Source organism: Diorhabda carinulata, chromosome 7, assembly GCF_026250575.1.
Source record: "Diorhabda carinulata isolate Delta chromosome 7, icDioCari1.1, whole genome shotgun sequence".
Taxonomy (NCBI): Eukaryota; Metazoa; Arthropoda; class Insecta; order Coleoptera; family Chrysomelidae; genus Diorhabda; species Diorhabda carinulata.
The window spans coordinates 25,297,759-25,311,622 of record NC_079466.1 but is presented as its reverse complement, the minus strand read 5'-3'; the positions used below and the strand labels follow the sequence as shown (position 1 = coordinate 25,311,622).

The window sequence follows — 13,864 nt, the reverse complement described above, 5'->3', positions numbered from 1 at the left end:
TTGGCGATAATTTATGGGTATACTGGGAAAAACATTTAAAAGAAACATTTACTTAAAAAAAATTTAATTACATAATTTACAAATAATTTTTATATTTTTATTTCATCTACCTAAATAGTAATAATTTACGACCACTGGGCATCCTACCTTCGGAATCTATAAGTCCGGCTTGTATATATTCTAAAGATGGCATTTTTCTGAGATCACCTCTCGCGGCGACGGCAGGTTGAGAACTGAGTAATCTTCTCGCAACTCTCACTATGTCATCCTTAGAAATCTTTTCAATTTCGTTTATAAAATATCTCGGCCTCCTTCTTTGTCCCGACGCCAGAACTTGTCGTCCGATATCTTCAAACATAACAGGTCTCGATTCCAAATTCATCAGTAACATGGACTGTAATTGAGTTTTGGCCCTCCTCAGTTCTTCGTCGGTTATATTCTTTGGCATGCCCACTAATTCTTTAACTACTACTTCCACCATATCTCTAAGGTGAGTAGGTGGTGCACTGGCGTGTATACAAAACAGACCACTATCAGAATACGCGTGGTTACAAGCGGTAGCACTGTACATCCAGTGGTATCTATTTAAAACATTTGTATATAATCTAGTATACATTCCTTTCCCCGGTCCACCCGCACTGAAAGATCCTCCGCCCCCCATCATAATATTAAGTACACAAGTAGCTATAAAGTCCTTATCTTGATGAGAACAGCTTTCTAAGCCAATCACCACGTGAGAAAGTACCGGGAGACCTGCACTAGCGAACTGCGGTATTTCACATTCTTCATGTACCATACCACCCGTATATTGAGACACACTATTGTCCACATTAACATCTTTAATTGTTTCTGAATTCTGTATTTCCGCCCAAACCGGTTTGATATCTACGAAATATTTTTGGACAGCATCTACTAATTTTGGGTGTTCGACACCCACACCTGCCACAACCATTCTCTTAGGAGTGTAGTGGTTTTTGAGATATGTTAGTAGCATATTTCTACTAATCTTATTAACGTTTTCTTGAGGACAAAGTTTCGGAAGTCCTAAAGTATTGTCACTATATGCTGCTGCGTGTATCATGTCCATTAATATAGTTTCTTGTTCAGGTCTCATATTTAATGTTTCCAATTCAAAGTTTATGGCTTGTTTGGCGTTCAATAATTCTTCGTTTGTTATGTTTGGTCTTAAAGTAGCTTCAGCTAGCAGTTGAATAACATCATTTAAACCTGATGTATAAGCTGATGCCGCATAAATGAATGTATCTCTTGAAGCTTGACTGTCGCATATGCCTCCGTGCTGTTCCAATCTATTTATCATATCATCCTTGTCGGGGTAAAATTTTGTCGAATTGAAAGCTAATTTTTCAAGAAAATGTGATATACCGCTAGGATATGCGACTTCGTATCGAGATCCTGAATCTATAACAACTCCTACAGTACAAAAAGCGCCGAATCTATTTTCAGAAGCTACAGTTAAACCGTTGGATAATATAGTTACTTTCGTCTTCTGATCTTCTTCCTTAAAATTAGCGTAGACCGGTCTAGGTAATCCTTTAACAGGTTCATCCATAGGCGGCATATCAGTTACTTTGATTTTTGGTCTTTCACTTAAATTTTTCCATTCCGTCGAAGTATATTGTTTGATCAAACAATTTTCTATATTTTTTTGAGAATTCCATAATTGGTTCTTTTGGAATAATGCTCTGCTTAGTTTATAACCTGTTTGCAATGCCATTGTTTCAATTAGAAAAATTCAAATATCTATCTCGATATTACTGCATTAATTTAAAAATGCATTAGAAATTCATTCAAAATTATTTAATTTAGTAATTATTTCAAACCGATTACACTTCTTATATATTTTATAAATCATTGACAGAACAACTATCAAATTTGACAGTAGCGATAGAACACGTCAATAACAAAATTACGTTCGAATCTTGCACATTTGATTCGAACTACAGCTCGGGTAATCATCTCAGAGTACACCGATAAGGTAGTTAACGAGATACAGAGTGTTTTAAGAGTACCTTAAAGAACCATTGGTAATTTATATCAATTTGAATTGTTCAATATATATATATAGAGTGTTAGTTAGAAAAATGACTTTCGTCTATCTATCGTTTTGATTTCTTAGTTTAAGCTATTTAAAATTATAGAAAGTAACAATTTAAAGGATCGATGTCGAAGAAATTCTGCTACTGAATCTTGAATTAAAAAAATTATATGTATACCAAAGTAGATTATTATACTAAGTAATATTATTGACCACTTTGATGGATCATCCTGTTCCTATTAATAATAAAATTCAAAGGTGATGGTCAGCTATTTCAAACGTATTTTCAAATAATAATAATAATTTTTAGTGAAGTACATAATGTAAAAAAAACTCACCATTTGTTTTCCTAATCCACGGCATGTATTAAAGCACTATTTTTGAATAACTATCACGATTACACACACATACATTGGTTGAAATTACTTTACACAAAAATGGCGCCAAATTGTATAAACAAATGGGGTTATAGAACACATTTTGATTGCACAACTAATTTATTTTAAACAAATTATTTCACCAGACACTTAGTATTAAAAAATTAATACATTTTTTAACCCGAAAAACTATTTAAAAATAATTATATGATCCCGAACTATCACTACCGAACTGAACTACAAAAATAAGATCACCAAGAGGATAAATTTTATCGAAAATTATAAACGCTCACAAACATTTTTAAAAGTTCACGTTATTACCACGAGTTTGGACACTTTTTCTACAAATTATCACTATTTTTACGATTTTTTTTAAGAGGAACGTACGAAGAGATGTTTAAACAAAAAAACCCGCGAAAAGGACTACCCAAGAACAATTGACAGTTCTTAGACTCTTCTTTATTATCTTTTATTGTTCTTCAATTTAAGCTCCAATAAACTATATTAGTAAAAATTTAATATTAGCTTAATATGGATATCTCAATATTATTTCCTAAAAAGTAATAAAAAAGGATTTCCTAAACTTGATAATAATATAGTAAGTTACAATTCGAAAATTTACTTCGTAAATAATCCATCAAAGAATAAACCTTGTTGACTTTTATTGTTAAAGGCCGAACAAGATGAAGAAGAGCTGGTAAACTGGAATAGGTATGTAAATTATGTTATATATTAAAATCTAAATTTCGGATGTTATTGTGAATGTACTGTTTTTGGAAATAATACACACAAATTCTCAATCAATTACTCGTAAGATGATTAACTTTGTCGTAAAGATATATTAAAAAACTTGTTATTTTCAGTACGTTTATTTTAGCATCCATAAATAGAAAACGATTTAATATGAAAAATGTGTTTTATTATTATTATAAACAAGCCGTAGTGCCATTTTTTATTCGTCGTAGTGTCTCCAGATATCTGACACCGCACATCTGCTTCTATATGCCAACAACATTAACGCTAAAAATAATTTAGTATATTTTCTTTTTCGACTTTTTGGATTCTATGAATAACTGTAAATAGACCTTTTGGAATCCCACAGAGATTTTCCTTAATAATGAAACAAAAAACACGACACTTATATATTTTTGTAATGATTTACACGAAAATTCAATAATAAGATTGTCGTATATGGTGAATCGTTGTGCAAAATATTCGATTTAAAGTTAACCTAATATAGAGGTTGTAGTGTTAAATGATATGTTACAAAATAACATACGAGTATTAACGTTTTTATTATTATTACTTTATACACAATATTAATTTCGAATTTACGTTTTTAAACTAAAACTTTCGATAAAAAATCGTATTGAACACTTGTATTTGTCATTTCCCTCGAAAAAGGGTTTAACTCCTATCATGAATTAGCATATTCTGTTAGTGAATGTTGCCATTGGCGAGACTCTCCCTTTCTATTGATCCAATATGGGTCCTCTCCCTATTGGGAGAACCGGGAGTAAGGTTTTATTCAACAAAGAGTCATAATATAGCTCGATGCTTACGTAGGCGACGAAAGTCATTGTCGTAGGTGTACATTTTGAATAAACGAATGGACAATATAAAAACTTTTGATGATGATATTGGATGGATATTGCATCGTTGCCAATCAACCTATTTTTTACGAGTTTACGAGGAATAAATTATTAAAACATATTGAATCATCCTGGTATACCGTATAAACTATCTAATTCTAAAAATAAATCACCGAAAAAGGAAGTCGACTTCCGAAAACTGTCTAAACGATAATAAAAAAAATAAATTGATGGACAACATCGCCAGGCATACGATGGATTTTTTTTTTATCTAAACGACTGATTTGGAAAAAATACGAGCTTGAAATAATTTCAAATTGACGTTTATTGATAAGATTACATTCTTTTCAAATCGTCTAAATAATAGTAATAAACCAAAAATATTTAAAAATATATATATATACGAGGTCTGGTCATTAAATAACGAAACTGCGCGCCTAGAGGGCGCTCTAGACCGGTGGGGTAAAAAACGAGTGGCGGTTTGAAACGAACGCGTTTTTTTCTTCGTGTCGAAAAACAAATTTCTCGTTAAATTGAAAAAAAAAACTCCGATTAAATGCTATAAATTGTTTTAAGAGGAAAAATTTTACACGTGACAAAAGTCTGCGCGAAGTTGGTGCCAAAAAAAAGAAGAGCACTTAAAGGTCTTCACCAAAGAAGACTTCCAGCACCGCTTCGATCGTTATTTAATAGCCAGACCTCGTATTCGATAAAAGTCAAATCGAATTTCATAACCTCAACGCCGACCAGCTTAAATACGCTTCAAAACGAATTGCATTGTTGCCGGACGTACTTTTTTTTCACAACACACATAGAAATTTGATAATTGTTGAGTTTTGATTAAAAAAAAATCAGAAGTCGAATTTCATAACCTCATTTCTGTCTTCTTCGAATTGGCAATCATAAAAGGTAATATTTCCTCTGCAGGGTCGATGTTATGGTATTTATAGGAGGGTGGAGTTATTTAGGTAAGAGGGTGGGTTTTTTACAGCCGCTCTGTATTATCGGTAATTCACCGGGTTACAGGAAAACCGCGGAAAACCCTCAACGCCGACCAGCTTAAATACGCTTCAAAACGAATTGCATTGTTGCCGGACGTACTTTTTTTTCACAATATACATAGAAATTTGACGAATCGTTGATCGAAAACAACGAATACGTCAACCCCCTTAGAAATTCGATAATTGTTGAGTTTCGGAAGTTTCTTATTGTACGTTTCGGTTAAAGAAATTCAATTCCACTTGAATCCCAGACCGGGGGTGTAGGCGTAATCTAAATAATCCTCCGAACCACCCTTAAAGCGGATTTTATTGTCAGTCGGGCTGTAAATATCGATAATCTGCTTATGAACAACATTTCTGGAAAACAAAAGCGTTTTCATATTCTACCGATGTAGTCCTAGGGCGTTCAATAGCTTTTATCCACCCCTAATCGTTTAACCATTACATATACGGTGATTATTAATTATCGATGAAGTAGACGTATTCAAAATGAATTTCCATACTTTTTACCGGTTTTTTTTTTAAATTAATTTTCTGTGAAAAAAGGCTTAAAATCCACAGATTAAGTAGGTTTAGTTCATTGACCCCTTCAAACATTAATTACGTTTAAATTACTTTGTTAAAATTAAATAAAAAAATACTTATGAATTATTAAAAATGATTTAACATTTTAATGTAAAAAAAATACAATTTTTTTGGTGTTAAATCGGTATATAATTGAGAGAAACGATAATTATTATAAATTTAATTTTGTACGAAAAAAATTTTGAATTCTAATCGCGAATTACGTATCAAATCGATTAAATAGAAAAGTTTCCGAAAATAAACTCCAAAATAAATAATTTTTCTCTTACCGTCCGGAATGGTTTAGTTTCGAATACAGGGCGATTCGGAAATATCGTTAACTTTTGGATTGGATCGGCGAATTTTGATATCTGCAAACTCGTCGCAATTTATAATAATAACTGTGATTTTCGCGTAGTTTTTTCCCGCTTTTAATATACATTTCTTATCGATCAGTGTTTCGTAATTCGAAAATTTTTCGGTTTATCTTATCCATCGAAGCGCGGCTGATTTTTTCATGGCAACATCAAAAAACGTTATCGACGATTCAATTCGTGTTTTCTTATCAATTTTTTTTGCTCTTTCATCATTATTTGATGACGAAATTGTCTCGTTGTTGCGATTCGTGTACAATCGAAAGATTATTCTGATATCGAGGTATCGGATACGTTTGGAGTATTCGAAAATACTAATTTCATTAGTATTTTGTTCATTACCCGAATTTTCTCTATGTATTCGTCCATTCTCAAATGTATCTGCTACGATTACAATATTGTCTGCATGCACTAATCTATACGAAGTTTCCGTAGCCAATTATTATCTCCAGTTTATATTTCTTCTTCCTGTGTATGTAATAAGAATAAATATAAGTGTTACTCCCATCTCTATCCTAAAATCTTCCGTTTTACGTTTTCGCGTCTTCTTTTTGTTATTTTTCTATCGATTCTTATCGAATCGAATCGAATGCAGTTTTAAAATCGATTAATTCTATTTTGTGTACAATAATTGAATATTTTGTATTAATGAGAATAAATTTCGTATAGATTTAATACCAAGTAACAATTTTTGTTTCTGAGTAATAAAATAATCAAAAACTACGGAGGGTGACGAACGAGTTATGCTTGAACTATTAATTAACACGTAAATGCTAATGTTGATGCATTGTAAATAGATTGAGTGATGTGCAGGGGTGTATCGATGAAAATTATGGAAAAGTATAGTTTTTTATTTTGTAAATCATTCGTTTTGTATTCTTTTGATGATAAGTTTTATCAACGTAAACCACTAGGCAACATCGCTGCATTTTCAAAATTCGCAGGTACTTAGATTGTAATTATTTACCTGTATTGAATCGAAATTTTTGGCTAAAAAGGTTCCACTTTATGGTGATTCATTGGAAATAAAAAAAAATTTAACTCAATTCAAAGGATTTTGAATAATTTTAAAAGTTTTTATTAAATTAGTTTTTTTTTTATTTTTAATAAAAAATTTCGTTCGTATTCCAAAGTTTTTTGTAAAATTTCTCTTACTCCGCTCCTGTTTGGAGAGAAACGAAGTTTTTTATATAAATCCGTTAAAATAAGATGGAAATAAACTCTGGCAACGTTGCTGTAGATATTAATATCGTGGACGTTAACCCACGTTGCCACAATTATAAAATTTCTTTAAATACCAAGGATTTCGAAATAAAATTCCAGGATTTTCATATTAATTTAAAAAATTTCGTTCGTATTCCAAAGTTTTTCGTAAAATTTGTCTTACTCCGCTCCTGTTTGGAGAGAGACGAAGTTTTTTTTTGTCAATCCGTTAAAATAAGATGGAAATAAACTCTGGCAACGTTGCTGTAGATATTAATATCGTGGACGTTAACCTACGTTGCCACAACTATAAAATTTCTTTAAATATCAAGGATTTCGAAATAAAATTCGAGGATTTTCATATTAATTTGAAAAATTTCGTTCGCATTCCAAAGTTTTTCGTAAAATTTATCTTACTCCGCTTCTGTATGGAGAGAAACGAAGTTTTTTTTATAAATCCGTTAAAATAAGATGGAAATAAACTTTGGCAACGTTGCTGTAGATATTAATATCGTGGACGTTAACCTACGTTGCCACAATTATTAAATTTCTTTAAATATCAAGGATTTCGAAACAAAATTCGAGGATTTTCATATTAATTTAAAAAATTTCGTTCGTATTCCAAAGTTTTTCGTAAAATTTCTCTTACTCCGCTCCTGTTTGGAGAGAAACGAAGTTTTTTTTATAAATCCGTTAAAATAAGATGGAAATAAACTTTGGCAACGTTGCTGTAGATATTAATATCGTGGACGTTAACCTACGTTGCCACAACTATAAAATTTCTTTAAATATCAAGGATTTCGAAATAAAATTCGAGGATTTTCATATTAATTTGAAAAATTTCGTTCGCATTCCAAAGTTTTTCGTAAAATTTCTCTTACTTCGCTTCTGTTTGGAGAGAAACGAAGTTTTTTTTATAAATCCGTTAAAATAAGATGGAAATAAACTCTGGCAACGTTGCTGTAGATATTAATATCGTGGACGTTAACCTACGTTGCCACAACTATAAAATTTCTTTAAATATCAAGGATTTCGAAATAAAATTCGAGGATTTTCATATTAATTTGAAAAATTTCGTTCGCATTCCAAAGTTTTTCGTAAAATTTATCTTACTCCGCTTCTGTATGGAGAGAAACGAAGTTTTTTTTATAAATCCGTTAAAATAAGATGGAAATAAACTTTGGCAACGTTGCTGTAGATATTAATATCGTGGACGTTAACCTACGTTGCCACAATTATTAAATTTCTTTAAATATCAAGGATTTCGAAACAAAATTCGAGGATTTTCATATTAATTTAAAAAATTTCGTTCGTATTCCAAAGTTTTTCGTAAAATTTCTCTTACTCCGCTCCTGTTTGGAGAGAAACGAAGTTTTTTTTATAAATCCGTTAAAATAAGATGGAAATAAACTTTGGCAACGTTGCTGTAGATATTAATATCGTGGACGTTAACCTACGTTGCCACAACTATAAAATTTCTTTAAATATCAAGGATTTCGAAATAAAATTCGAGGATTTTCATATTAATTTGAAAAATTTCGTTCGCATTCCAAAGTTTTTCGTAAAATTTCTCTTACTTCGCTTCTGTTTGGAGAGAAACGAAGTTTTTGTTGCCAATCCGTTAAAATAAGATGGAAATAAACTCTGGCAACGTTGCTGTAGATATTAGTATCGTGGACGTTAACCTACGTTGCCACAACTATAAAATTTCTTTAAATACCAAGGATTTCGAAATAAAATTCGAGGATTTTCATATTAATTTGAAAAATTTCGTTCGCATTCCAAAGTTTTTCGTAAAATTTCTCTTACTTCGCTTCTGTTTGGAGAGAAACGAAGTTTTTGTTGTCAATCCGTTAAAATAAGATGGAAATAAACTCTGGCAACGTTGCTGTAGATATTAATATCGTGGACGTTAACCTACGTTGCCACAACTATAAAATTTCTTCAAATATAAAGGATTTCGAAATAAAATTCGAGGATTTTCATATTAATTTGAAAAATTTCGTTCGCATTCCAAAGTTTTTCGTAAAATTTCTCTTACTTCGCTTCTGTTTGGAGAGAAACGAAGTTTTTGTTGCCAATCCGTTAAAATAAGATGGAAATAAACTCTGGCAACGTTGCTGTAGATATTAATATCGTGGACGTTAACCCACGTTGCCACAATTATAAAATTTCTTTAAATACCAAGGATTTCGAAATAAAATTCCAGGATTTTCATATTAATTTAAAAAATTTCGTTCGTATTCCAAAGTTTTTCGTAAAATTTCTCTTACTCCGCTCCTGTTTGGAGAGAGACGAAGTTTTTTTTGTCAATCCGTTAAAATAAAATGGAAATAAACTCTGGCAACGTTGCTCTAGAGATTAATATCGTGGACGTTAACCTACGTTGCCACAATTATAAAATTTTTTTAAATACCAAGGATTTCGAAATAAAATTCGAGGGTTTTCATCTTAGTTTAAAAAATTTCGATTCAAAATAGTACATTCAGCCATTTTTTCAATAATTTTACCAAAAAATTTCATTTTTATTAAAATTATAATAATTCAATTGTTGCACAGAATGTTTTTGGTTCCTAATTAGAAATAGAGATGTCGTAGTTAGAACCTAACCTACCGCCATCTCTAGGTCACGCCAGGTACTTTTAGAACCATCCTCGTATTGAAAAATATCATTAAAAATAAACAGATAAACGTTTTAAAATGTTTCAATGACGTTAAGTGAGTCAATTTGAAAAAAAAAATATTTAAACTTATCGTATATTTAATTTTACATATAACACATTGTATATTATAACGATTTTAATATCGTCGTATGTATTTTAAACAAAAAAAAAATTATCTTCGGAAATACCTATCTAATAGTGACCGTCGTCTCGATGATGTATTATTTTGTTTTAATCTGATATAGGATGGTAAACACGTTTCCTTCGTTTAGACTGTAGACGGGATGTGGAGTGACTAACCGCATTTGCGTTTCCGGGAGCCATTTCTGTAATCGTCGATTGTTTTTCTACTGATGATCACTAACGATTGTTTAGTATGCCACACAGATAAAACTCTAATCGATGGTCTTTTTATTGTTGCATTTTCGTTATTGCAAATAAACTTTATAAATATACGTGCGTCATTGAGGTTAAGCCACACCGAACCGTCGTTAAAGTCCAATCTGTATAATAAAAATTATTTAGAAAAAAAAATCCTGTATTCAGATGCTCTAAATATATCAGATCAAAAAGATTTTAAATAGAAGCACTACCCTGTATATTATCATTTATTTAGTAAGTATAAATATGTATGAATCAGTGAACGACGCTACTATTGAATTTTTTAATTGTACATTTCGTTCTGTTCACTTTGAAAAACTAAAAAATTCATTCCAATAATTGAAAAAGTTAATTAGTTAGGTGCAATTGTTCCACGCCCATTTAGTGAAAACGTTACGGACGCCATTTTGTTTGCCATTGAACTTGAGTAAACCGTTTGGTCGAATCTCTATAATTCCTCGAAGTTTTCATTTTAAATATTTATATAAATGATAGCTAATCGTGTTTAATTATTATAAGTTTTAAGCAATATAACAGATTACCTTTTACCCTTTGAGATATTTCAATTATTAGCCTTCGAGACACCTTGTACATATATAAGTCTCAATAGAATGTTTTACTTTCATTCTTCGATTTTTACAATTTATAACTCGCAGTAAATAAGCGTATTATTTACTAGTGTAATTTTAGGAAGAATTCCAATTACTTTCAGATTTAACAATCCACAAACGTCAGTAAAATCAGCTGATTGTGAAGAAAACTTCTACGAGAGTAATTTTAGGTAGAAATCTAGTTACTTTTAGGTTCAACAACCCACTAAACGTCAATGAGATCAGCTGATTGTGAAATTAACTTATACGAATGTAATTTTAGAGAGAAATCTAGTTACTTTTAGATTTAACAATCCACTAAACGTCAATAAAGTCAGCTGATTATGAAATTAATTTCTACGAATGTAATTTTAGGTAGAAATCTAGTTACTTTTATATTTAACAGCCCACTAAACGTCAGTAAGATCAGCTGATTGTGAAATTAACTTCTACGAGCGAAATCTAGTTACTTTTAGGTTTAACAACCCACTAAACGTCAGAAAAATCAGCTGATTGTTAAACTTTTCCATTTTATTTATTACGTGGTTTTGATGTGGAAGTTTTATATCTATTTTTTTAATAAATATAAATGACATAATGTCAAATTAACGTGTCAAGCTTGTTTAAATGACAAGACTGATTTAGTAAGACATATTAATCTTTGTTCTTTTCGATTGCACCTCGTAGTAAAGTTCACACTTCGAATATCTTTGATAATTTTTTTTTCCAAAACAAAGATTTTATCTACTCTGAAATAAGTAAAGATGTACTTGTATAAAATTTATTTTATTTCGTGAATAAAATATGTTGAAAGTGTTTTTATGCACTCGAATGACAATTTAAACAATTATCAAAGCAGTGAATCACTTACAGAGAGTAATTATTCATATAAATATCTCCACTCGAGATTAACACTGTATTTCAAGGTATTATTTCAACATATGACTCATAATACCATGATATTTTGATATGAAATAACCTTTTTATTTATAATTTATGATGTTTTATACTTACTACTTAGAACTGGCCATCATCAGTGTTCACGTATCAGTTGATGAGTTTATCGGAAAGAAATAATATTTTTTTATGACAATACATCAACATTGAATATTTTTCATTTTAATCTCGTTTTTAATGGGTGATTAAACACTTTTGTATATATTTTTCGAGTCATATAAATTTATAAATATCTCCTTAAGCCAACGTCTTCTGGCAATGAAAATCGCACAAAACTCAACAGAAATCAACGAGAATTAAATGGAAATTAATGAAAATGAATGGATATTGAAGAAAATTAATGACAACGTGAAGAAAAATCCATTGATTTCCAATTAATTTCTGTTGGCTCCCTTGAGTTTTTTCCATAATTTTCATCACTATATCTATCGACTTTTCTTTAAGTTTTCATAGATTTTCATCCATATCCATTAGCTTCCTTAAGTGTTCTTCGTTTTTATCGCTTTTCCTTGGTTTTTCCTTCGGTTTTTAGTGTTTTGCATTTTCGCATTGTTTTACACTTAGTTCTGACTGGTTTTTTTGGCTTTCTTGACTTTTCTGTGAGTTTCCTTGCTTTCCAACAATTTTTTACCAATATCCATCGATTTTTCCTCACGTTTTCATCAATTTTCATTTATACCTATTGATGAAAACAGCAGGAAAAGAGAAACGAAGAGAAATCCAATGAAAAAAACGAGAATTGAATGAAAACTGATGAAAATCGATGAAGATCAATGGATACTGATGAGGTTTGATGGAAATATGAAGAAAAATCAATGGAAACGACAGGAAATGTATTAATAAAAAATGAAGAGAAATCCAATGAAAAAAAAACGAGATTTAAGTGAAAATTAATGGGTATTGATGAAAATTAAGTTGAAACTAATGAAAAGCGATGAAAATCCATGGATATCGATGGAAATATAGAAAAAAAAGAAAAGTGAATTGAATGCAATAAAAACCGATGATAATTGAATGGAAACTATCGAAAGTCGATGAAAACATGATAAAAGTTAAAGAACAATGATGAAAATTGATGGAAATCTGAAGAAAAGTCAATTTAAATCGCGGAAAAACTCTAGAAATCCTTTAAAAATCAATGGATATTGATGAGAATGAATGAAAACCCGAAGGAAAATCAATCGAATGCAGTGTAAATCGCGGAAAACTCGAGGATGCCAATAAAAATCAAAAATAATCAAGTGGAAAGTACTGAAAATCGTTGGATATCGATAAAAATTGATGGAAATATAGAAAAAAGAAATGAAATCTTGGGAAAAATCAAAGGAAAGCGGTGAAAATCGCGGAAAACTCAAAGGTGCCAATAGAAATCCAAGAAAATCAAGTGGAAACTATTGAAAATCGAGGAAAATCAATGGATATCGATGGAAATATAGAAAAAAATGAACGAAACTTGTGGAAAAATCAAAGGAAAGCAATGCAAATGGAGGAAAATTCACGGATGCCAACAGAAACCAATGAAAATCGAGTGGAAACTAATGAAAATCGAGGAAAATCAATGGAAATATAGAAAAAATGAACGAAACTTGTGGAAAAATCAAAGGAAAGCAATGCAAATGGAGGAAAATTCACGGATGCCAACAGAAACCAATGAAAATCGAGTGGAAACTAATGGAAATCGATAGAGATCAATGAAAATTAATGGTAATATGAAGAAAAATCAAAGGAAAACAATGTAAATCGCGAAAAATTCAAGGATGTCTATAAAAATTAATTATAATTGAAAGGAAACTATTGAGAATCGATGACATATTAAAAATCAAAGAACAATGGTGAAAATTGATGAAAACCCGAAGAAAAGTCGCGGAAAACTCATGAAATCCATTAAAAATTTTAAGAACAATGATGAAAACCCGAATAAAAATCAATTGAATTCAGTGTAAATCGAGGAAAACTCAAGGATGCCAATAAAAACCAAAGATAATCAAGTGGAAAGTAATGAAAATTGAGAAAAATCAATGGATATCGATGAAAATTATGAAAAAGACATGAATAAGTCGAAACGTCAATTTTTTCGAAAAAATTTCCTATGAAAACAGTCAAAAT

General features: G+C 30.7%; 1 protein-coding gene and 1 long non-coding RNA gene across 2 annotated transcripts; both read right to left on the bottom strand.

Annotated features, from left to right (window-relative positions):
• Positions 1–47: 47 nt before the first annotated feature.
• LOC130896519 (mitochondrial-processing peptidase subunit alpha) lies at positions 48–1,908 on the bottom strand. The gene has a single exon (XM_057804699.1). It carries the CDS (start codon positions 1,733–1,735, stop codon positions 107–109), a length of 1,629 nt encoding a protein of 542 aa, XP_057660682.1. The 5' UTR covers positions 1,736–1,908; the 3' UTR covers positions 48–106.
• Positions 1,909–3,283: 1,375 nt separating this feature from the next.
• On the bottom strand, positions 3,284–5,965 carry LOC130896320 (uncharacterized). Its single transcript, XR_009059559.1, has 2 exons — positions 5,881–5,965; positions 3,284–3,453 (listed from the first exon to the last, which is right to left on the bottom strand). It is a non-coding gene; the product is annotated as an uncharacterized LOC130896320 (long non-coding RNA).
• Between the last annotated feature and the right edge of the window lie 7,899 nt (positions 5,966–13,864).

Coding starts and splice junctions, on each gene's coding strand:
- LOC130896519 (XM_057804699.1), bottom strand. CDS start 1,735: ATGGCATTGCAAACAGGTTATAAACTAAGCAGAGCATTATTCCAAAAG.